General features: G+C 38.9%; 1 protein-coding gene across 1 annotated transcript; it reads right to left on the minus strand.

The window, feature by feature from the left end:
• Nucleotides 1-12,126: 12,126 nt before the first annotated feature.
• On the minus strand, nt 12,127-24,618 carry LOC117767771. The gene is made up of 4 exons (XM_034595625.1): nt 24,567-24,618; nt 24,365-24,409; nt 13,576-21,507; nt 12,127-12,501 (listed from the first exon to the last, which is right to left on the minus strand). Exon 3 carries the CDS (start codon nt 21,455-21,457, stop codon nt 13,583-13,585), a length of 7,875 nt encoding a protein of 2,624 aa, XP_034451516.1. The 5' UTR covers nt 21,458-21,507; nt 24,365-24,409; nt 24,567-24,618; the 3' UTR covers nt 12,127-12,501; nt 13,576-13,582.
• Nucleotides 24,619-25,963: the final 1,345 nt, after the last annotated feature.

A 25,963-nucleotide genomic window follows, 5' to 3' on the forward strand; every position in this document is an offset into this window, starting at 1 on the left:
ACATCAGATACAAAATGTACTTGCAAAATGTCAGCACATATTATATCTAAGGGTGAAAATCTCAAGTAAAATTCTTAAGTAGTCTTTATCTTCCAATTCTAAAAACAAAGAAAATTAAATAAATAAAGAATTTCTGTGTGGAAATTGCTTCTTCACTTCAAATTCGATCTCTATTCAGTTAAGGATATATCATTTCACAGTACCAATTTTGCTTGGATATGTGTAACAGTGCAAGGAACCCTCTAATTTTGTGCACTATAAAAAATATTATGGTTGGCGGTCTCGATAGCAAATTTAGTTGGATTATATATTGTCATAACTCTAAAACCATTTTAGGAAAAATTATATTATAACATAATCATGCAAGTTCACCTTTTCAAAGAGCAATGAACATTATTCAGTCTGACATTTGAATTTGAATTTTGAAATATTAAAATATCCTTGTTTGAATAAAACATAAAGAAAACAAATAAAACAAAAATCTAATAAAACAATAAAAAACATAAAGAAAATAAACAACTCCAACTAAAATACCAGATAAGATGGACTCTCTAGTCCCATTAACGAAAATTGCTCTTGTATACATAAAAACATTTGACACAGGATATATGTTACCAGCTCAGTAAACTGCTTCTCTAATTGAATTGTTAAAATACAAAACATTCATTTTGTACAATTACAAAATTATTGGGACAATTACTAACTGAACTTTTTACCTTCACAACCTTGGGATAAGAACAGTTTAATAATCTTATCAAATAGGAGCACTAAAATTGATTAAACAAAAGATGTGCTCAAACATAAAGTTAAACTGGGAATTAAATATTTGAATTCATTACAAAGTATTATATAGAATTCGTCACAAAAAAATCAACAGTCCTGTAAATCATTTAGAATGTCTTAATTATCTATGGAGTTAAAGCAACAGAAACACAATTATTAGAATTATAAGAATTCACTGCCTGATTACTAGAAATCACACTTGTAACCGAAATCATGGAAAGCAGTAGGGATTTGTCTCAGGTAGGAAAAAAACAAAACATTGATGGCCTCACCCTTGGTGAACCTTCTGCTAAGAGGGGTATCTGTTTCTCCTCTCAAGCCATGTCCTCTTCACTTTCACTACCTCTTCTCTCAGTCTCCACATCCCCTCTTTTCTCATCATTGGAAACTGATTTCAGTAGAAGACATGGCGCTGTTCATTGTTTAAATATTGAAATTCATATTATACTTCACAATTTTTTTAAATAAAAAAGATTACTGTAATTACTAAAAGGAAAGACTTTTAATAGCTGTGTTGTCAGCTATGACCCCCGTATTTACAGGTGGAGGGATGTATCGTGGTGCAGGAGCTCTCCTCTTTTTGAGATGGTGGAAGCAGCAGCTGCTCTCTGCCCGGTCTTGCCGTTTGTTCTTGACAAACTGGTCTGTCTCAATACGTGCACAGAGTGAATTTGATTGAGATCACATCGACTCAGCTTTGTCTTATCAGATATTGCCTAAATTTCACTTGTCAGAAGAGCAGCCAAACCTTTAAATTACCACATATCCCATCAGGCATTTTCCCATCCACAGCTAAAAAGGTGTGTCCAACAGTTTTTCTCTCTGATATGAGGGAGAGAGGGCACCCAAGAAACACTGAGGACACATTTGAGATCCGATCACTCAGAACACATTTGGAGATGGTCTATGTTACATGAGGCCACATTCTTTTAGCAGTGTGAATGTGTCCTGGGCTACATTGAGGGAACTCCCTCTCAGCTGACATCTGCTGAACCGCTGCAGTTCATAAAACCGAGGGGTATCTTTACACTTCTCATTGGACCTCATTACTTAACCCTCAGTTTATCTTGGAATTACTGAAACGTTAAATACATTTTCAAAAATCAATTCTGATCTCCTTTTTTAAAAATTCCTTCCCATCCCCAACAGTAAAACCCTCTTTGATCAAGGCCTACAATATGTCCATATGGTGTTTTACGCTACCTATCATCCTCATCACAATTCAATTCATAATTATGTGTCTCTGTAGATATGGATTAAAATTGGCTACCACAAATTTCCAGGAACTATTTAAAGTGATAGTGAACTGACGATCTAATGGATATAACTTTGTGTAATAAATTGATTTTATTGTGGCATCAATTTCTCTGTGCTTTTCCATTAACTGCAAATCTGGGATCTAAATCACCCATTTATACCAGTATACATTGTAACAAAGGGGTACCCAAACCAAGCAAGGGGGATCTAACAGTGCTTTGTGAGTACACATGTGATTGGACAAGATCAGATCACTCCTTTAATTCTATTGTGCACAAATTCTCATTCATGCCTTTGTGTCCAGCTATTACTCCAACTCTCTATTTGCCTGGCTCTTCCAGAAGTCAATCAACCGTCTCCAACTTGCACAACATAGCAGGTAAGTTTCTCACAAGAAGTCGGACATATGATGATTTTTTTTGCTTGTTTTAAAATCACTGAATGGCCTTGCACTCCTTCACTTAGCAGACCTTCTCACCCCTTCTACCCATGCTCTCAATTTTCTTTCTGCTAACCAGCTGTTATTCTCAGTACCCAGGGCAACTCTATACAGAGGGAGGGAGGGCATTCACTGTGGAAGAACCTCCCTCTCAGTCAGACAAGCAACCTTACTGTCCTCTTTTAAAAATGCATTTTTAACAAACTTTTGTTTGCTTTATTGATATATTCTATAAATTGTTTCTTCCATTAACATGTTAACTTTGTAAACCTGTTATTTGAAAACTGCTATAGAAATGAAGATGATTATTATTATTATTTACATTACAGCTCCTATGACGTCTCTGTAAGTAAATGTAAGACAAGGGGATCTACCACAGCAAATATATCTAACCTACACTATTATTACAGAGAACAGTATGAGAACATTTGTTAGAAGTTTTCTTCCCTCAAAACATGGGAGGGCAAACTAAATGTACCATGTATGTATGTGGTGTGATTAATACTTTGTGTTTTATTGAGGTATAAATTTGTATTTTATTTCACGGAACAGGTGTAAAAAGTGAAGCTTATACACCTTGAGGAGCTGAATGGTAAAAGACAATATCCAGGGAGAAAACTTAGCAATTTACAATCTAACACAAAAGAGTCACAGTGATAATGAAATAGATGATAACTGTATTATCAGTTGTATATAGTAATACTAAAACAAAATCAAGCTGCTCGTGCTGCTAGTCATACATAAACATAAAAGAAAAACATAAACAGAGTTAAAGTAACAGATCAGTGTGTTCAGCAACTTATCACTGTTACATCCAGCCCTGCGTACTAGTTAAGTTGGCCTGATGTTTATCGTTTATTCTTCTGTTCTGGGTTGTGATTGGTTACTCATCTCTCCTCTCGTTTCAGACTCCTCACTCCCTGCCTTGTGTGTGTGCTCCACCTTGTTGATTGTCTGCTCCGCCCCGATTGTTTGCACCTGTTCCTCATCACCTAGTGTATTTAGTCTGTGTGTTCCTGTGTCGTGTTGCCAGTTCGTCTTTGTTTCCCCGTGTTTCAAGCGTCCCAGCGATTTCCATGTTTATTAAGTCTCTAGTGATTCTGACCCCGGTCTGTGTAATCGACTCCGCTTTTGCTTCCTCCCTGTCGGTACCTCTGCCTGTTAAACTGTTGTCTACCCGTGTACCGAACCTGGACTGGATCTTTACCGAACCCTGCTACCGCCTGACCCTCTTCGAAATTGTGTGTTTGTTATTGGACTGCCTCACCTGTGTATCGAACCTGGACTGGATCTCCTTCGACTTCTGCTGCTGCCCGACACTTATCGGTATATTGTGTTTGTTACTGGACTGCCACTCCGTGTACCGTAACCATACAGTAAAAGTTATTCTCGATCATCTCTGTCTCCGAGTCGAGCATTTGAGTCCTACACCTCTCAGTACATTACAATCACCCAGTTTGTCTCTGATCATCATGGAAGGGAAGAGTCAGTTAGTTCCTTCTGTTCAAGTCCTTTATCCACACACAAACAGACACATACACACACATATGCACACACAATAAAGACAGTAGTTGGACTTTATACCATAAGATAGAGAAACAAGGTGAATGACTTTACAATAAAGAAGCCAAGAAACTGGATCACATCGTTTTGAGATCTTTACACAGATTCCCTGTTTGTCAAATAATTAACTTAAAAATCAGGCTGTTGGTTTATAAAACACTGATGGTTCAGGGCAAATAAACAGATCTACTGCTACTTTATGAACCATCCAGACCCCTCAGGTTGTCTGGAACAGGTCTGCTTTCTGTCCCCACAGTCAAAACTAACTGATGGAGAAGCAGCATTCAGTTTCTGTGCTCTGCAATTGTGGAACAAGCTCCTGGAGAACTACAGGTCCGCTGCAAATCTTAGTTCTTTTATTTAAATGCTGAAAACGTTCCTGTTTGCCATAGCCTTTTATTAAATCAAATAATTTCCTCACACTGCATTTTCACTCTTTGATTTCTTATTTTATTTATTCAATTATTTCACTGTCAATTGTGATGGAAATCTGAAAATACAAGAGGCTGGAACACCAAATTTGTCTTTGTGTATTTTAATAGGAGCTTTCTGCAGAAAGGATCAACACAGAGAGTCACAGGGATCTCAGAGTGAAGATGGAGAACAGTCAAATGCAAGGATCTTATATCGGAGAACTAAGGCTGTTTGTCTGAGCCAGTTCAGACTGGTTCTGTAGGCGCAGTTTGAGACAGGAATTAATACACAGGAAAATGATTTGCATACGTTACCTTTAGGTTCTTGGACAGTCAATACGTAATAGAAAGGTCATAACGTATTTAGACATGTTATATAGGTTTCAGGTCACAAACAGTTCAGGTCATAAAAGTCTCAAACAGGTATGCAAAAAGTTACTCTTCAACTACAAAATAGGTTTCAACCAGACTTAGTTATTTTTCCACTACAGTTGTTAACCTCAATAAATATAGCTTTACACTTTCAGCTGATGTCTCTTTTTTGAACAGCACGTAGGAGTTACTGCAGTCAGAATAGTGTAAGAAGTGCACTTTGCTACCACACGTGTTCAGCATATTCAAACAAATCATCCAAGTCTTTTTTTTAGATAGATACTGTAAATGTAATGGCTACAAATCAATGTGTACAATCCCTGAAACAGATTCATTAGAGCAGGGGTCCTCAAACTTTTTGGGGCCAGAGAACATTTTTCCAAGACCTCCTCATAATGCCAACGCTGATTTTACATGTGCTTACTGCCATTTGTACTCAGATGTCAGGAATAATTTGTTTATAATTAACGTTATAAGTCACAATCATATCAGAGTTGCTATTGGCCTAAAGCTAACATAGATGGCAGTAAATGGAACAATATATTAATTTTGACAAAAATATGAAAGTTTCAACACAGACGAGTTGAACCTCAATGTAAAAGATCAGCAGCAGGTTAGAGGTAAAACATCCATGACTGTCTGGTCTGAAAAAAAGGTAAATTACCTGATTCCCTATTGCAGAAAAAGGAGCTAAATAAAGCTGCTATGGCTGCAACAGCTCCCCTTGTTATTTATTTGAAGGAAAACGTTTCCTTTAACCCAACTACTTACTTTCCTGAATTATCTGATGACTTAAAAAACACACCAACAGCAGTTGAAGGTGCTATATGTACGAGGATTCTTGCTGGTAGCAGGTGGTGGTGATGGTCTCTCTTCATAAGCTTCAACCATCATTGTCTCTACAAGACAAGAGGTTGTAATACGTCCTCTGAGCACAGCTACTTCTTCAGGGCAGACTGGAGACTGGAGTGATTCAATATTGGAGCGTGAACACTAGGTCGGGGCTAGCTGGTTAGCATGCTAACTTCAGTAGGGGTAAAGAAGTGACAGAAAGAGAAGTGAAATGAGAGTTAACATTGGTGCTGTTTTCCACCACTGGATTGAAGGAATGAAGCTTGATGCTGAAATGCTAACATTGTTTCTGCTAGAATGGTAAGTAAACAGCTGTTAATGCTAACACGTAGCAATAGAACATCTACAAACAGGTAGACTATTACAAGCTGAATTTCCCCAAGCAGGACAATAAAGTACTGAACTGAAAGATATGCTGTCAATGTTGTCTTTACTTTCACAAAACATGGAATTATTTAAACTGAGCAGTTTAACTGAGTTCAACATGTTTGAAATGTTTGATTCTGCAAACACTTTGTTAATGAGGAAGTTGTGCTTTATAATGTAGATTGGCTAAAAGCTATTAACCCTTAAAAGCATATTAAAGTATTACACACTCAGTATTATTATTTATCTTCAGTTTAAGGGACATTTTTACAAGCTCTGTTTAGTCATGGCTGGTGTTTCTCAACCTCTTTAGTCTGAGTTTGGACTTGGAGACTGCAGCTTTTTATCTGCAAGTCTACAAACTGGGGATATGAAGACTGAAAGACATGTGCATTTATAAAACATCTAATCCTCATTGCACACTGTTGAAAATGAAAACAGGATTTCTTGTTTCCCTGTCAGGACTAGAATTTGAACTATCTTTGCCTGTTATTTAAAATCTTTAACAAAAAACAATATTAATATAAAATGTAAAAAAATCGGTCTCTGGTCTTTCACCTGTTTCAAGGGAAGTGCAATATTTGAGTACCATGTGAGTGTTTTCCTATTTCTCAAAAGTTTCATTTTAAACAACTCTCAGAATGTCAGTTCAGTTGAAATGTTTATTTTTGCACATAAATTACTACATTTTGTTGCTGAGTTGGAAAACTTTACAAATATTCGTAACCACAGAGCTGATGGTTATTATTAAGTTACTAAAGAATGAAACAAACACATTCTGAGCTGGAATATGCAGCAGGAGATGATGAAATACAAAAGAAAAACTCATATTTTAACATATTTAATATTTCATTTTACCTCAAATTGTTATGTGATATTATTATTATAATTTATTATAATTATAATTATAATTATAATTATAATAATAATAATTATTATTATTATTATTATTATTATTATTATTATTATGTGATAAATTATATTGTCTTATCTTGTCAATTAATATTTCAGCAATTATTTTGATTATAAATATATATAATAAAAGTGAAAATATTCGGATCGAAAAGTCAATTCAACAAGAAATGAGGTTGATGGATGATTTTTTGGGTCAAAGTGAATTTTTTAAAAACTATTAATAAAAATGGCATTTAAAGAGCAATAAATATTATTGAAATAGAAAAAATAGCAACTTATCAACTATTTATAAAGTGAACATGTTTAAAATAATCAGCCCTTACTTATGTAAGGGTATATAAATATGAAATCAATGAAAGGTTAAAACAGTTCATGAGTGGGCGATTTCATAGATTTCATAATTGTACCTGATAATTGCATTGTTTAAAAAAAATTATAATTTAATTGTTTCATGATGATTTTCCATTTGGTGTTTTCTTTATTTAAAATTCTTCTCTCTGCTCAGTGCAGTTGTTTTCACAAATCTTTAAGCATTATTCAGTCAGTATGATTCATCTCTTTCCTTTGTGCATCCTTGAGGAGCCCAGAACTCTTGTTGTTTATCTGTCCTTTCTACCTCTTTACTTCTATAACGTCTTACATGTGCTGTGCACGAGGAGGGCTCTTCAATTTTGTTAATTTCAGCAATGTTGCTGTAATATTAATTTTAGATTAGAGTTAACATGAATGATTGGCTGTCAAATATATCTCCTATTTTTTTTTCTTACCAAAATGGTTTGAGGATCACACTCTAATTGAATTTAACTCTTACTTGACAAAGGATGGATTTGTGCGTAGTCATCCCTGTTCCCTCAAACAATTTCTGTAGCTGTGGTTAAATGGAGATTGCCTTCATAAAAAGAACAACAGCATCAGTCATTATACAGTCGTTATAATAAGTGCAAGTTCTGTGTGGCGTTCCAAATGGCCATTACAAATCATTTAAAAAATGTAACTAGCTATTCTTGACCTGAAAACTTTATAGTGGTTATTATCCTGTTACTGAAATGACCTGAAGGTGCACTCACTCTCTCATCCACACCCTCTCTTCTCCCCGTACACCACCAAAGAGGGAATGGACTGAAGGCAGCCAGGCGTCTGCTTCCATCTTCCTTCACAACATGACAATACGATTGACAATCTTTAGTTCACCACCTCAACCACTAACCAAATCAAATTAATACCACAGAAATAAATGCATGCAAGATTAAGACAAACATAAGCGCAGGCCCAAAATTACACAACCAATCCAAAATGAATAGATAAGTAAATACATAAAAAAATCTAAAGACCTGGTTTGTGAAAGGACATGGTTTGTGTTTGTGTGATGTAAACTCCGTTTTAGACATAAATCAGGTAGAAACTCATTGCTAATATCTTCACCATAATAATTTATGGCAAACCTCTGGCCGACACATTCAGCACAATCAAACACAAAGTTACATTAATATTAACTTGGAGAAGTGTTTTTATTCACATGATGGAAGTCTCCACCAAAATAATGCTCCACTGAAGCTGCAGGCCATAAAACCAGAGGCTGAATGATGCTACAAAGCTCCAGAACACTGAGGGGAACTGCACAGTTGGTGACTATTCTCTCTGGGTTCTTCACTTCTGTCATAATATGTTTATATTCTTTAAATATAAACATTGAAACAGGTTATGTCACTGTGCAGTGCAACCCATGGCTCTTACATGATGTCTATGATGATGTCTTCTGATAGATTTTTCTTATATGTACGTTCTGCCCTACATGCTCCTGTAAAGAGTCCTGTGTGTGTGCTCTTGTGTGTATACGTATGTTGCATAGGAATCAATGCTGAACACCTCCCTGCCTCTGTCTGCATGGGATCCATACCATAATACTCTCGTCCTCCTGCACCTCCGGATCTGAGCATGCAATCTGAGTTCCATTCAAAATGGATACGGCATCATGGGGGGAAAATGGGAGCGTGTTGCCATAGCAACGGCGCCTGTCGCAGCCGTTCGCATGGTATAGGAAGAGAGGAGTGGTGCAGGCTAATGTACAAGCAGTCTGCAAGGTTCCCTCGCTCTGAGCTGCTCAGCTGTGGTTTGCAGGGAAGCAGAAGCTTTTTGTTGGTCGTCAACAGTCTGAATATCATGAGAGGTCCAACAGATGACACAGGCAGGGGATGCAGAAATGTGAGGCAATGAATTAAAAAGTGAAGGTTTTTCACATTCTGTAGAGTTATTGTGCTGTGCATGCAGTCATGATGACTGACAAGATGTAGGGGCTGAGGTTTCTAAGCTGGAGGTGAAGAAACCCATGTTGGAAGAAACAGGTTCTGCTGATGTTGCCGCTGTTTCTACTGGATCAGATAATAATTTAATTATATAATTTCAGGCTAACACTTTTCTTCTCATACCTTCCAAAAAGAGAATCTCCCATTTTTAGTAGTTTTCAACTCAGTTTAGTTATGCTTATGGTTTTGCTTGTAGTTATAGTCAAGGTTTTAGGATGAGGGTTAATGTTACATTGTCATTAACTCGCTCATTTATTTTTGCATTATTTAGTATCCATTTCCTGTGCATTGACTCCTGTGCAGAAGTAGTTTCCGTAAAAAGCTGGACATTTGTTCGGGACTATTTTTAGTGGTGATTTAATACATATCCAGAGCTCTAGTGAGCATTTCTAGCATTTCTGGTGTGTTTGTGTGTGTCTTTAATAGGTTTAATCAGACAATAACTTATGCTCTGTTGTACAGAGTACTAAGATAAATCAGACTGTGACATACACAATACCTATTGTTGGGTTGTTGTTGTCGATTTTTGTGGTTTCTTTATCAGAAAAACACATGTAGAAAATCATCACAGTATCAGACTAGCGAGTAAAGTCCTCTTCTCAGGTTTTCCACGCAGCATGTGCATCCATATTTTACACAACATCAGCAGCTGTATTGATATTAAGTGTCATTTCATCTTGCTCACCATTGTTTCTCACCTCCAACCTTCCTCATCGCCTTTTTCCCTCTGTCACTGATACGTATCTGCTTTTAAAAGCTGCCATTACAGCAGGATATTAACATGTGACAGTCAACTGTACAGTGCTTAAACACACACACACACACACACACACACACACACACACACACACACACACACACACACACACACACACACCCATGCATCAACGCACATACTAAGAACATGCATAGATTAGCATTACACCTGTACCTCACATCTTCAGTTTCGATTTTCCTTCATGTGCTTTGTGTTGCACTCTTGTACATCCACAGACATGACACATAATATATATTATAGAGTAAGTGGCAGACTTAGGCCACAGGGACAGTCATGGCTTTCGCTTGAATACCTGCTCCAATGAGTGTTGATCCATCTCATGACATTGCTTGACATTGACTGATTATTTATTTCGAGTAGAACTGATGAAGTGATGAGATGGTTTGATGAGATTCAGTATGAATAAAGCTAAATGTATTTGTTTTCAATGTCAGTGTGTTGGATTTCACTGCAGACTGTTCATTATATCTCTCTCCAGTTGTTTAACCTGGCACTAGGGCACCTAAAACGATTCCTTCCTTCACCCGCTGTCATCATCTGTTGTAGGTGGGCTAACCTGCTAGCTACTGGGGCGGCTGTGGCTGAGGGGTAGAACGGTCGTCCTCCAACCTTAAGGTCGGCAGTTCAATCTCCAGTCTTCCCCATCTGCATGCCGAAGTGTCCTTGGGCAAGATGCTGAACCCCGAATTGCCCCTCATAGAACAAAAAAGTACTGCTAATAGATGCACTGTATGAATGTGTGTGTGAATGGGTGAATGTAAAACTGTACTGTAAAGAGCTTTGAGTGGTCATCAGCTAAGTGCTATATAAATACAAAACATTTACCATTTACTGCACCCCCTGCACATACATCTATGATGCCTAATGCCTTGTGCTGTTTTCAGTTGCAGAAGGATGCTGGTTTAGTGTGGATACAGCACTTGTTTTAACTGCTTATTGTTACTGTTGGCTAACAACACAGTGACTGACAGTAAACACCACTCTGGCTCCATTTGAATGATTGAATTGTATTTAGCTTTATTCTTTTCTGCTGAGCAGACTTCACTGTGGGAAAGTTTAGTGTAGCTACTGGATGATGTAACTGACTATCTCTCTGACTGGAGGCAGGGTAGGAAGAAGATCATCTCATTTCAGTAAAGACCATCCTTTAGTGGCAGCAGTCCTTCTGTTTCATCAACCAACTCGAAGCTATCAACATGTACACAAATGCGCCGAATAACCATTCTCCTGTAATGTTGTGTTAGAATACAGGTTAAGAATAACTGCAGATGTTTGTCACAAGGAGTTCATTTGTAGAAGGAGGCAAAACAAAGTGCTCCTCATGTATATTTTATCAGCTATTTCTTATTTTAGTTTCTTTATTTGTTTCTATCTGATTTGCTCTCTTTCATTGCAAAGCACTCTGTGACTATTGTCTGTGGAAGGTGCTTTATATAATGGACATTGGTAGTTTGCAATGCAAACATTATGGGTTTGTAGTACAGTCATTTTTCATGGTATGTATAATGCACATGACTATATTTGGAATTCTATAAGACAGGTCATTTTATTTCAGGTTGCCTTAAGCAGCTGTACAGATGGAACCTTTGCTGAAATAAACACCAATACTTATGTTGTTGATATTCTGATTTATTTTGAGATTTTCACACAGCACTGACAAGCCAAAGAATATACGACTGAACACTCTATAAAGGAATCGACAGTGCAGATTAAGGGTTGGGATTAGAATGTCAGGTATGCAGTACCCTATAAATCTCAAATATACTTGCACAGGAAGTGCAAGTATATCGAAGTGTGATAGATGTCAGACAGTGTATATATACCATATATCTGATACATACATACTTACAGTTCAACAACCAAACACCTCACCCACACCCACACCACACCTTCACCCAAACCCCAAAATTAACACATACAAATAAAATGAAAGAAAATAAAGAGAAAATTTGTTTTTAGTTGAGGATCACATTGGAATAGATGTTTAACTCTTCAGTTTAACAACAGCTTGTATTAACGCACATCAATCATGTGGATACTACAGAAAGCCACAGAGCATCTCTTGTGTTTCACAAGAGATCTTGATGGCATGTATGATTGTTGTAGCGATCTGAATAACCAATGGCAGACAAAATATTTTACCATGGAATTCACTTTTTCAGACTTACTTTAAAACAGGCTATCTAAAACACATGTGAAATACATAGGATAAGATATGCTTGCTGTAATCTTTGGGTTATATAGCAAGTTGCAACTCTTACATTTTCATGTGAATACTAAATTCCAATGTATGATAAGATATAGCTTTATATCCCAAACAATATAAATTTACCAAACCCCCAAAAAACATCCTTAAAATGAATACCGAGAGGTGTCTACACGAACGTCATGACAGGTATGTAGACCTCTGTAGTTTTCCTGACTTCTTTGCCAGCCATATTGTCAGGTGTCAATATCCCACTGTAAAAGGAACACAAGTACATTTTTCACTTAGATCAAGTGCTAACCATAATAACGTAGACCATTCACTGTAAGTCATCTCTTGTGTGTACGTTTTAGTGAATAAACAAAAACAAAAAGTAAAACTTGCACATTTATGCCACTTTGTGCCAGAGTGGGATCTTTGTCAGGTTTTTTCCACATTTTAGTAAATACCAAAAAAATATAGGAACATTTTGCTGCCCAAGATTATCCATCATTTTTCTCTTGGGAAATAAATCATCTTATTTTTTTCTCCTGAACTTCCCTTTGTAGGAGAAATGAGGAGCAAGAGACAAGCTCTATTTGAGATGAATCATCATGACCAGGAATTCTTACACTGTGTTCATTGGCTTCTTTGATTTGAATTTGATCACTGAAACAAATTCCAGAAGTTGTGTAGGCTCATGTGTAAGCCAGTCACATTGTGTATTGGTTCTCACTGACACAAATAAAGATTAATGGGAAGAGACAGAAGTCGGATCATTAAAGATATGGAATAAGGATCAGGTTGAGACAAGAGGAAGACCATTTCTCAGGAGCTACATACATACAAGTATGAGGAAATAGTCTAAATCTCATATTGATCTTAAATTGGGCTCGGAGCAAAGGATAGACAAAGAAGAGATCATATTTTAAAATGTTCTATCCTCTTGGAATAAGTATTCTAAAAACCTTTTTTCATCCTTGAATTAAACTACATTATCAATCTGACTACACACTGCTCCTTTGATCCACATAGCAACTATCCTTTATGATTTGGTGCCATGCAGATAGGGTGCCAAGCATGTGTTGCTGATGCTGTTTGAAGGAAATGAAGTGAGCACATGTTCAGCTGACACTCCTGCAGATGCCTGGTTAGTCGAGAGAGGTTACATTTAAAAGTTAAGTTAAAATTTATGATCTGATCATAACTTTGATCACCAATTTGCGTCTCTTGCCACAGGTATGGCTACAGCATGGGATGCAAAGCTGCTCTGTGAACACGTGCCTCTTTTACATTTACCATCCAACCAGACTCCCTTATCAAACACTCTAGATTAAATGTCATATTACCTTTGCATTAGAGGAGTTTGGAGACTTGCTTCCTGTGTGGGTCAGTTTGATTCTCGAAGCCCTTGTTGTCGATCCATGCAGTTAGGGTGTCAAGATCAGCCTTTGTCATGACAGCCTTGTCTTGAAGATGGTTGAACCATTTGTTGACCAAATCTTTAGAATGTTGCTCAAAGTTTTTTTCGAAAATGGCAAGCCTGGTTTTACTCACTCGGTTGTTCCGAAAGTCTCTGTAGTTCTTGGCACTATTGAACTTGAATCTGGGTATTGCACCTAGAATGGTCAGTTTTAGGGCACTCACAACATTGTCCTGGCTGATTGTGCGAGCCAATAGTTTCCTGAATTGTTTTGTTGTTGTACTTGGAAACTCACGTTTTATTTCTGTTGGCACATAAATAGTTGGAAGTCCAAGGCCTTTGTAATTTTCCACATCAGCAGTTGACTTTGTTGCCACTTCAAGCATTGCTTTGGCTAATTTGCTATTCTGATTCAATTCTCCAGCTTGCGATATACTACTCACTGGTGGTTGGTGAGCTGCTTTGATGAACTGTCCAGTGCTTGGCTTGCTGTTTACATGTTTTACCCAGTCGTTGTACTTTTTCACTTTTCCATCCTTGATCACCTTTTTGTTTTCTTTTACTGTCTTTTTTAGTCCAGCTTCCTTTGCCATATACCAGTCCCCTCCTCTGATTTCATCCGTCCTCTCTTTGTACTTGATGAAAGGCTCCCATCGATCCGAGTGTTTCACTAGAGTGTCGGCCTCCAAAGATCGGAGACGGCCTGCTTCCAAGGCAATCTCCTCTTTGGTGGCATTTGGTTTCATGCCTTGTGCCAAAGCATGAAACAGGCTGCTCTTTTCTTTGCTGGTTACTTTCACTGTCTTATTATTGATGGACACATCATAATGGCCGTCTGGGTGTTGTGAACTCTTTGGTGTGTAAATCAGTGTCACTGTTTGACTGGCAGATTTGGTGCTCGGGCTCAGCTCCTGCATTTTGGTAAGCTTGCCATGGCTGTCCTGTGTTAGGATGACAACCTTAGTACCAGTGGTTTCTGAAAGGACTCTGATATCAAGAATAGTAGTGGCTGTCGAGGAGTCCTTGATCTTTTCAGCATGAGACTCTGAGTGTTTACCAGACTCTCTGTCCTGTTTACGTTTTGAATTCATGTCTACTGACATGTATGAGATGTATCTGTTGTTTTGTCCAGCCCTGAGTTTGTCCTCTGTTTTTTCACTCTTCAAGCCAGTTCTTACATAACCACCTATGACATTATTCACTTGGCCTACGGCCTTGGAAACAAAGTGACTGGAGAACTTTTGGTGGAACACTTCTACCAAAGCATCTGCTAATAAAGCACTGGTTTCGTTGACTAAATCCTGCTTGAAGTCTTTCAGGATCTTCATTTCTGAAGCAGACAGATCATTTTGTTTCACTTTCTCTGTCAATTTGTTATTCTCTTTAAATGTATTCAGCTCTTTGTGAAGGTTGGAGAAAAACTGGCTTGAAAGCCTGAGCACTGCACTGGTGGCTTCTGCTGCGAGTGAGGCCATGTGAATGCCTTGAATGACTTTCAGAACTGCAAGTGTTTTGCCTTTGGCCTCTGATGCTGCACTGTCAATCACCTTGGTGATGGATGAGTTCAGCTTGTTCTGCCATTTGAGGTCAGCGTAGAATGGCTGTAAGGCTGTTTTGCTTATCTGCTTGAAAATACCCAGAAGTTTGCTCTTTCTGTTCTTATCCTGCAGGAGATCAGACATTTGTTTTTTATCCTCAAGGTGAGAGAGCAAAATGGAGTCTACCAATCCAGCCAAAGGATCCTTTTCCATGTTGGTTTTTACATCATTTGCAATATCCTTTGTCATCTCATTCTTAATGCCTTTCAGTATTTCTTGCAATACAGCATCTTCTGCCTTCCCAAATGCATAGCTAATGATTTCTTTTGCCATTTTCTTTGCTGTTTGTTTCACTGCATTCTTCATGTTTGTCTTTGTAACAACGCTAAGGCCTTCTTTAACCTGTTTGGAGAAAAACTTTGGTAATGACTTAAGTTTTTTTCCTAGTCCCTTGACCAACATTTTAGCAGCTTTGAAGCCCTTTGTAATCAGCTTTCCAACCCCAAACCCAATGAGAGAAATACCAATAGATATTGCTTTTTCTATAGCCCATGATTGCCAACTGAATTCTCCTGTAATCATGGACTCAATGCCAGTGATGCAGTCTGATATTCCTTCACTGATCAGCCCCATGCCGACTTGAGCTAATGCTCCAAACGTAAAGGCAGTGAGCAGTGCCCCTCCAATAATCTGCAGAATTCCGAGACAGAACACCAGCAGAGCTTCCCATGGGAACCGAGGCTGCTCTTCCACGGAAAACACATATTCCAGACCTTTACTGTACAGATTGTAGGCCTCTATTTGGAGATCTTCATCTGTGCTTGACACCAGGGAGAACATGGGTAATTTCTTGGTTGTTGCATCCCTTCCTTTGTCTTTTATTTCCTTCAGCTTCTCGATAGCCTCACTAATGTTTTTATCAAAGTAGCTGAACAAGTTGCACTTGGTTGTTAACTGTTTTTCAAGGCTGGTTGGTTGTCCACTGTTTTTTAATTCAGCAGAAGATATTTTTACAAACTGCAGGCAGACCAAGCATTCCTCACTGAGGTACTTCAGAGACTCCTGTGCTTTCTTGAGATCATTGCTGGCCGTAGTCAGGTAATCTCCCTTCTGCTGTTTTATAGAGCAGTATGCATGATTGTAAAAAGCTATGGCAGCCCAACTTTCATCTTGTCCCATTGCTTTTTCAAATAGCTTTGTGCTGACATCCCATTTTTTTTCGCCCAGTGCGAGATTCCCAAAGTTGATGTAGTGGTAAATGCTGGAGCATGGTGAAGTCTGACTTTGAGACTGACTTTGTGCAAGGGACAAATCAGCTTTCAAGCTCTTTTCCAATTCATTCCTTTTTAAATTGTCAATTTCCTCTGATTTAGTTTGCAACCAAATCCCCCAGAACTCATTCATGACGGCAACAACAACTCTTTCCTCATCTCCATCGGTGTTCCTGTAAATTCCGTGGAGGGTCTTGCAGTACTCTGCGAAAAGGTCCTCCCGCAGTTTCATCTCAGTTACATCAGCCATCATGTCATTTGTCCTTTCTGCTGCAAGTCTATTTCTTGTTTCCTTTGCCTCCTCCAGAGAAGACACTGTCTTGAGGGACTCCTGTAGATGATCAGTGGTCATGATTATCTGTGCAGATCCAGGTTTACCCTTGCGTGCAGTTCGGCCAAATGCCTGGAGTTCCACTCTTGTGTTCTCAGAAAGGAAGGAGAGGACCACAAATAATCCCCCATTTTTGTTCACCTTTTTAGACACTTTGATGTCTGTGCCACGCCCAGCCAGGTTTGTGGCAACAATGACATCCCCAGGATCCAGTTTCTTATCTATTTTGCTCAAACTGTCTTTGTCACTCCGGCTGTAGAGAATGATTTGACCTGGGATGACACTTTGTAGCGTTTCATAGAGCTCTTTGGCTTCGGTAATAGTTTCACAGATCACCAAGGCTGCTCTCCCCTCTCTGTATGCATTTGGGCAAATTTGATCCATAACCACATGGGTAATTTTAGATTTCCACTCTTCAGCTGAAGTCTCCAGATTGCCCTTGACCTCAAATAATTTCCTCCGGTTGAAAGTTGGCATTTTACAGGCTGAGAGATTGGGATATAGATCCTGCAAAAACAGCATGTCAGTTTCACTCCCCAGTGTCCCCGTGGTCCCATATATTTTCCCATTGTATTTTTCAAAAAAGGAAAGGTTAGAGATAAAGTTTGTCACTGTTGAAATCGTGCTCATTTTGATTTGGTGTTTGATCTCAACAAACTGCTGCAGGCCGTCACCCCATTTCTTATTTAGTTCCACAATACCTGTGGATCTGTAGTCAACGGGACAGACACAGTCATTTTCCACAACATACTCTCGTCCTTGCCTCAGTCTCTTTGCCAGAAAGGCATTCTGAACCCAAACTGGCAATTTACTCTCTATCAGATTTTTCAAGAATCCAGGGATGCTGATTTTCCCTGTATTGTTTGTGCATGGAGTGTACTGAATCTTTTCTAAGATGAATTCTGTGATGGGATTGGCAAGAACTTCCTCAGAATCATAGAGAGCAGAACACAAGCCATCATCCAAAACAAGAAATGTAAGTTCTGGAATGTCGGGGTTGTTGTACGGTGTGGCCTTTCTAAGAGAGAGCAATCCATTATCATCTAACGTGTACACAGTGAAACCATAGGGGACATACTGCTCAATCTTTTGGAAAAAATCTATCACGTCATCCAGACTCACAGTTTTCAGTTTCCTGAGAAGTTCATCTTTTTCGCTATTGTAGATTTCCTCTGTAAATCCCTTATGCACAATCCCTGACTCTTCAGCAATATGTAAAACGTCCATGGGGTCATTTATTCCATCCATGTCAATTGAGTCAAATATGCTCTTGTAGAATGAAGAAGGGGGACCCTGTACGAATGTGATGTGTCCTGTGGACAAGAAGCCATACTGGCTGGCATGGCCCCAGATCATGGCCAGGATAACATTCAGGTGCTGCATGGAGACCATGGGGCTGGAGAGATATGTCAGCTGCACTCCCTGATCCAACAGCAGTGAGTCCACTTCATCGATGATGATACACTGATAGCTGCGATCTGTTCTCACATCCTTCATCTCAAATATCTGGCGAAGGTGATCTGCAGCAAAGGTTTCAATTGTTCCATAGACCACGTCCTTCTGGTAGCATTTTTTTCTATCTTCATCTTTAGTCTTGTTTGTGTTTGTGTCAGCCGTGATGTCAAAGTACTTGTAGAAGTTTGTCCATTCTTCTGCATCTCTTTGACATAACACAGATGAGCTGGACACCACATCAACCTTTTCTCCCCGGAATACACGCAGCGCTGCAAACATTGCTATGACGGATGACTTCCCCTCTCCAGTTCCCATCTCCAGAAGCTTTCCAGTGTCAGACAAGGCCAAGAAGCACCAGCTTGTCAACTGAGTGGCTCTGGGCCACCACTTTTCTTCAGCATTGCACACATGTACAGCATTGCATAAGACTGCCAGGATCTCCTGCAAGTCCTCTGTGTTTGTGCTATGACTCAGCTTCTTAGCTTGCTTTAGATTAGTGTGTTTTTTGATTTCACCAGATTTAATCATGTTTTGAACCCCCTTTACTATAGAATAAGATTTCTCCAGGGTTTTTTCGTCAATGTTTTTCATCTGCCGTATTTCATCAAAAAGACACTCGAGGCTTTTTATTTCCTCATCTTCAAAGCCTCTTTCCAAATGCTGCATCACTTTCTTAGTATCAAGCATGCTCAAGAGCTCAAGGAGAGACTGATTCTTCTCATCTGTCCACCTAGAAGACACTTGATATGTTTCTATCAGATGTAAAATCTTCATGATAGAAATACAGTCTTTATCGTGATGGTGGTCAGTTAATGTTACAAGGAGGGCTAAAACTTCCTCTGGTGACCATCTTTTTTGTGCTGTAAGATTTGACACCATCTGGAATTGCCCTGCATGGGAAAAAAGAATCTCCAAACACAAGTTGCCAACCAGGGATGCCCCTTGTTTCTCACATTCCGTTTCTCCACTAAACTCTTGGAGGAGTTTCTCAAGAATGGACAGGATGTAGACCTTATTGGAAGGCAAATCTTTTCCAGTGCATTTTTGTGAAATGGCTATTACTTTACTGTCTTCATCTGTGCATTTGTTAAGGTTAGAATGGAGGACCTGAAAAAGAGCCTTGATAAATCTGTCTCTCAGTTCCATCTCCTCACTGTAAAAAGTACCCATAAGGCTTTGCAGAGTCTCTGAAGCAAACACCAAAGCATCATTTTCCTTGAGCACTGAGAGTTCCAGATTATAGGAAGCACTGAGGCATCTCTCTTCAATGAGAAATCCTCGACTAAGGAGAGGGCTCCCCCCTTCCATTCCCTTCAAGCCACATTGAAGGTAATCAGACACAAAGTCATCCATTGTACCATACACAATGTCGGCTTCATAGACAACCATCAATGATGTGTTATCTTTCCTCAAGTTTGTGTTGAGTGAAATCCCCAGGTGCTTGTAGAAGTCAGACCACTCTTTAGTTTGATTGAGTGAGTGAATGTTAGAGCTCAACACAATGTCCACTTTCTTTCCCATGAGGACTTTTGTGGCTGCAAACATGGCTGTGACACATGGGTCCAACTCCACACCAACAAATCCTAGTGTTGCGGTCTTCTCAGTCAGCACCAGCACACACCACCTCAGCATCTGCAGCACTGTTGGCCACCAGCCTTTGGTGTCAGACACTGCTTTGCACAGCTGAGAGAGTGAGTTTTGGATTTCATTTGCAGTCAGGTTTCCACTTTTAAAGGAATCTCTCATAAAAGGTTCACCTTTTGGGGCATTTTCTGAATATTTTAGGACACCATTGGTAATGTTTTTCATCATGATGACAACAGAATCATCTAAGTTATTGAGTGCTTTTAATTCTGCTAGAGCTGAATCTAGACTGCTCTCATCTTGTTTTCTGAGAGTCTTACAGAAGTCAAGTAGGAATCTCTCAGGGCCAAGGACGTCCAGAGCTTGGGTGAGGGAGTGTCCGGAGTCATCTGTCCACTCTGGTGATAGGTCATACACTTGTACTAATGTGAGCACTTCAGTGATGGGAGCATCCTCTTTATATTTCTCTGACAGCACTTTGAGCAGAGTCACTGCCTCAGTTGGTGTCCATTTGTTTGTTTGCACAATTCTGAGGAGTATTTCATTGAATCCTACATGTCTCTCCTTGCCATTTAGATGTGTGAGTGTGGATAGGAGAAGCTCCAAGCACTGGATCTCCATCTTCAAAATGAACGTGGATGCTCTTCCAACTGCACTCTGTAGTGATGTTGTGAGTGTGCCCAAGAATTCTATAAGAAAGAGATCTTCAGCTGTGAGGTCCTGCTCAGCCCATTGTTTAGCTATGAAAGCTGCATCACAGCTGCCAGGGTCAGTGAAGAAGTGCATCAGGTTCAGGTACAGGGCTTGAGTCAGCAGGAAACTCTCAGAGACATTGCATGCTGATTGGCTGATGTGGCTCACCAGGGACTGCACATGATTGGAGATGCCCTTCAGGGAAACTCCCTCAGATATCTCCAGGGACAGGGCACACAGCTCTGTGATTAACACCTGGGCATGCTGCAGAGTGCTCAGAGATGGAGGAGCACTGATCCATTCATCAAACAGGAGTTTGTCCAGGGCTGACAGGATGCTGCCCAGCTGGTCAGCACTCAGCTGAACCAGACTGAGGTCTGACACCGGGATGCTGCATTTTGATGAAAGAGTTTCCAGAAGATCATCATAATCAGATATGTACTTTGCATCAAACTCATCCAGATGGCTTATTAGAACGTGTCGCTTGGACACAAGTTCCTCTTTTATGGTGCTCTCTTCATGCTCTTCCGCTTGCCTTTGTGATTCCTCAAGCCTTTGATTCAGTTCTTCTTGTCTCCTCTTTTCAGCCTCTTGAGCCTCTCTCTGTCTCTTCTCTTCTTGTCTCTGCTGCTCTCTCTTTCTCTCCTCTTCTTTTCTCTCCTCCTCTCTCTTTCTCTCTTCTTCTCTCCTCCTCTCCTCCTCTCTCTGCCTTTGTTCCTCATCTCTGATTGGCTTATAAAAACAATGTTGGCAATGGTATCGATTATCGTAACCGACTGGTTTGTAGTATTCGCCTCCATTGAAGACATAAACATATTGGCCATGGAGAGTAGTTTTGTACAAATTGTCAAAAGAATGGCACGGAGGCAAGACTTTATCACATACACAGCATCTCAGGCTGTTGCCCATGTTACTCTCTGATGGTACGTTCCCCATTTTTTATTAATTTCTCAGTAGCTAAGCAATGAAGTGTGACCAGATAATTCCTGAAAGATAAAAGAAATACACAAACACATACAATTTAATGACTACCAACAACTATTTATATAAAATTTAACTTAATGACATTATTATCTACCTTCTAATTCTACAAACGTCTGCCTGTCTGTCTGAATGTGGAATGTATATCTCACAAACCATTCATCTTATCAACTTCACACTTGGTATGTGTGTTGTTATTGTCCTAGGGAAGGGCAGTGTTGAATTTATGCATACACATTATGTTCAACTTCAATACAAATGTAATAAACAGGTGACCAGTGCACTGTAGCAGTCAGTGGGGACAGGGCAATGGGCCTGAGTCTGAGGACCGAGTTGAACGTGTCCTCTTTTACGTCCTCAGATCAAATTCAACAGCAGTTGGCAAATGGGTTAAATTGTGGGTCTAAATTGCTACCAGATTATTTGATAATTTTTTTTCATCATTCACAAACCATTTCAGACCATTCAGTTTCATTTTTTGAAAAACATTGACTATCAAATCTTCCTTGCAGATAAACCAGGTAGGATGAACACATAGTTTTTTTTAACTTCACTCTGTCCCATAGACTGCTTATAAAAAGCTATGCACAAGCCATCCAGCACACAAACATTAAAAAGTAACAGGATCATGTTTGAGGAGGACTCACTAATGACGAGGAACAGACCAAGTACACAGCCCATTCCAAACAGGATTAAAACAGGTACTGTGTTAATAATGGTGAAACGTGCAGCATCGAGCACTCTTACAAAGAGCGACTTCCCTTTATCATTCATTTTCAAGAATATTCTCCATTTCTAATCCAGCCAAGAGATTGGAAAACTTTTCCCAGCCTTTTAGTGTTATTGCTAACGGACACGCCCCCTTCAAATGTCTTATTTAAAACAGATACAGTCTGCCAACAGAGACAAAGCCATGTCCAGGGCTAGATCCAGTGCCACCCCTGAGGACTGGTTAGCGTTCATACAACAAAGAAACATCTGCACTACTATGATCAGAAAAGCTTTATAAACTGAGTGTCAAGCTCAGATTGTCCTCTTCACCGTCCCTACCGATTGCACCAGTAGATGGTAGCAGTGCATCAGGACCAACAGTCAAACATTCACCACAACGGACCGGTAATAAAAGTATCATGGTCAAGAAAACAAATACAGATATAGAAGTAACATGAGGATAAAATGTACCGTAAAAGTTTACTGTTACACAGTCAAACTTCCTGAGGACATTGACTAAGGGAGACCTGCTGGGTCAGAATCATCTCGACCAACACGACACTAACAATGTTTTTATTTGTGGCTTCATCTGCTGCTGTTTTAAATATTGTAGGTACGTTTTGTTTTTTTGTGATGATTTCATATCTATTGTATATTTAGTGTTAATTTTTATGCCTGCAGCAATTGATTGATGCTGGTTGTGTATAGTGTATTCATATGAACTGTGTGTTAATGCCTGCAAACCCATTCTCCCTCAGTGTAATATCAAAATGGAAGAGAGTTGTATTTATTCTTCACACTTGATACTGATACTGCAGTTAAAATATGGACCCAGCCAAGAGTCACGCCTTCTGTTATGTTTTGTTATTTTAACTGACATATTTTATTCAGTAAAATCCTTTATTTAGTAAAATATTACTCCTTTAAAAATCGTACTCAGACAATGATTAAATACGCAAATATCCTACAAGTAGGATAGCAGTAAAAATATTTATTTACAGTTACATTATGACAGTCAAGATATTTGATATAGTTATCATATGATAGTAAAATACTTGATGTAGTTTAAGAACCACAGTATTAGTGTTTAATGTGCTTATCAAGTATCAAGCAAAATCATTGTATGCAAATGTATTTGATGTAGCTGCAGTATGACAGTAAAAGTACTTTAGCACTTTAAGTATGATGAGATAAGTAAGCTACTTTATGTAGTTAAAAAAGAACAGTAAAAGTATTTCATGTGGTTAGAATATCACAGTAAAATAATTTAATGAAGTATGACAATAAAAGTATTTTGTAAAGTTAAAATATTAAATTTTTTAAATGACAATAAAAGTTTATTTAATGTATGGCAATAATAATATTTAATCTACTTAAATGATCAAAGTGAATGTATTTAATGTAGTTAAAATATGACAGTAATTGTAGAAGATTTTCTTAGAATATTAGAGTAAAGGTATTGCTAAAATAGACAGTACAAGTATTTTATGTAGTGAAAATATTGTATAATAACAGTGTTTAATGTAACTAAATATCACAGTTAATGTCCTAAACATAGGTAAAATATTAAAGTAAATGTAATTTATGTGGTTAAAATATCACAGTAAAAGTATTTCATGTATTTAGAGTAAGACAATAGCAATATCTAATGTAGTTACAATATAACATTAGGAGTATTTATCACAGTAAATGTGTGGCTTTAACAATAGTTAAAGGTAGGGCTCGAAATTTGTTCTGAAAAACGTTCCATTTTATTTGTTGAAATCCTCTTCACATCCCGACAGTCATAAATAAAATAAAATAAAAAAAGATTTTAGACAGAAGCTAGTGTCTGTCCTCACAGGACCAATCATTCCGTTAACCACTACTTGTTGAGACCTGTCCTGTAAGGGGCTTTTATCCAAAGCATATAATTGTTAACATCTCGACTCTGTCTAAACATATGCTGCACATAATTCAACCCCATGATCCCCTGACATATGACATGACATCTATCTTTGACATCTAAGTCTTGGCTAGTGTCCAAATACATTAATCACAGTAATCACAATCACACAAAATAATTCATTTGTAAAGAAAACAGTTTGTAATAATTTTACTGGGAAGCATGCAGCTCAAAATACATCTTCCAGAATAAAATCATGTACTTACTGTCAATGTAGTTTGCAGCCGACACTGAAGCTCATGAACTCCTCTCTGAGTGAAACAGAAGCACACAGAACAGACACACCTGTATCAGACAAATGCTCCAGACAATAATACCATACAAACAATGAGATACAGTGAAAGGAAAAAAATGATCATCTGTAAGCTTCATACCTCCTCCAGAGACAAGTGTGAGTCTCAGACCCACCTGTTCAAATGTACCTGACTTATATACTGTTGACCACACCTTAATGGGGTGGTTAATGGGTCGGACTTATAGTGTAATGGAAGAATGACTGAATGTAATGACTGACTACTACCTGTCTGCCTGACTACTACCTGTCTGCCTGACTGCTACCTGACTACATTATTACATTTCATTTAGCTGACACTTTTATCCAAAGCAACTTACAATAAGTGCATTCAACCATGAGGGTACAAACCCGGAACAACAAGAATCAAGAAATTACCATTTCTTCAAAAAAGCCAAACTACAAAGTGCTATAAGTGCCATTTAAGTACTACTAAATTGTTAGTTTAAACTTTTATTCAAGGTATAGTCGGAAGAGGTGTGTTTTTAGTTTGCGGTGGAAGATGTTTAGACTTTCTGCTGTTCTGATATCATTATGGAGCTCATTCCACCATTTAGGAGCCAGGACAGCAAACAGTCATGATTAGTTCGCAGTGAGGGAGCAACAAGCCGATTGGCAGATGCAGAGCGGAGTGAACGGGCTGGGGTGTAACGTTTGACCATGTCCTGGATGTAGACTGGACCCGATCCGTTCGCAGCACGGTACGCAAGTACTAATGTTTTGAAACGGATACGGGCAGCCACTGGTAACCAGTGAAGAGAGCGGAGGAGGGGAGTAGTGTGACTGAATTTAGGTTAAAAACCAGTCGAGCTGCTGCATTCTGGATGAGCTGCAGAGGTCGGATGGCGCTACCAGGTAGACCTGCTAGGAGGGAGTAACAATAGTCTAAGCATGAGATGACCAGAGCCTGGACCACACCCAGGTTCCTAGCAGTCTGGGTGGGGGCTAACACAGAGTTGTCAAAGGGAATAGTCAGGTCGTGGGTGGGAGAGTCTTTCCCTGGAAACTACTACCTGACTGGCTGACTATTACCTGCCTACCTGATTATTACCTGTCTGCCTGATTTCTACCTGTCTGCCTGACTACTACCTCTCTGTCTGACTACTAGCTGTTTGCCTGACTACTACCTGTCTGCCTGGATACTACCTGTCTGCCTGACTACTACCTGTCTGCCTGACTACTAGCTGTCTGCCTGGATATTAGCTGTCTGTCTACTCGCTGTCTGTCTGACTATTACCTGTGATACGTTCTTACGTTGATTTGGATTAATGGAGAAGGGAGAGGGAAGATGGAGAATCAACTGAAAACACAAGTTTAAAAAGTAAGGTCAAATATAAATACTTAAAGTATTATACAATTGCATTAATAAGCTACTGTAGGCGGTGTCTCACTGCTATAACCTTGACAAACAGGATGTATGCCCTTATTCTGTGATGTTTTCTTCCAACTGCTACAGCGGATGGACACAGCAGATATAAGTTCTGGCTTTTGTAAACTTTGGGGCAGTTCCATT

Source organism: Hippoglossus hippoglossus, chromosome 9 (genome assembly GCF_009819705.1).
Source record: "Hippoglossus hippoglossus isolate fHipHip1 chromosome 9, fHipHip1.pri, whole genome shotgun sequence".
Classification (NCBI taxonomy): domain Eukaryota; kingdom Metazoa; phylum Chordata; class Actinopteri; order Pleuronectiformes; family Pleuronectidae; genus Hippoglossus; species Hippoglossus hippoglossus.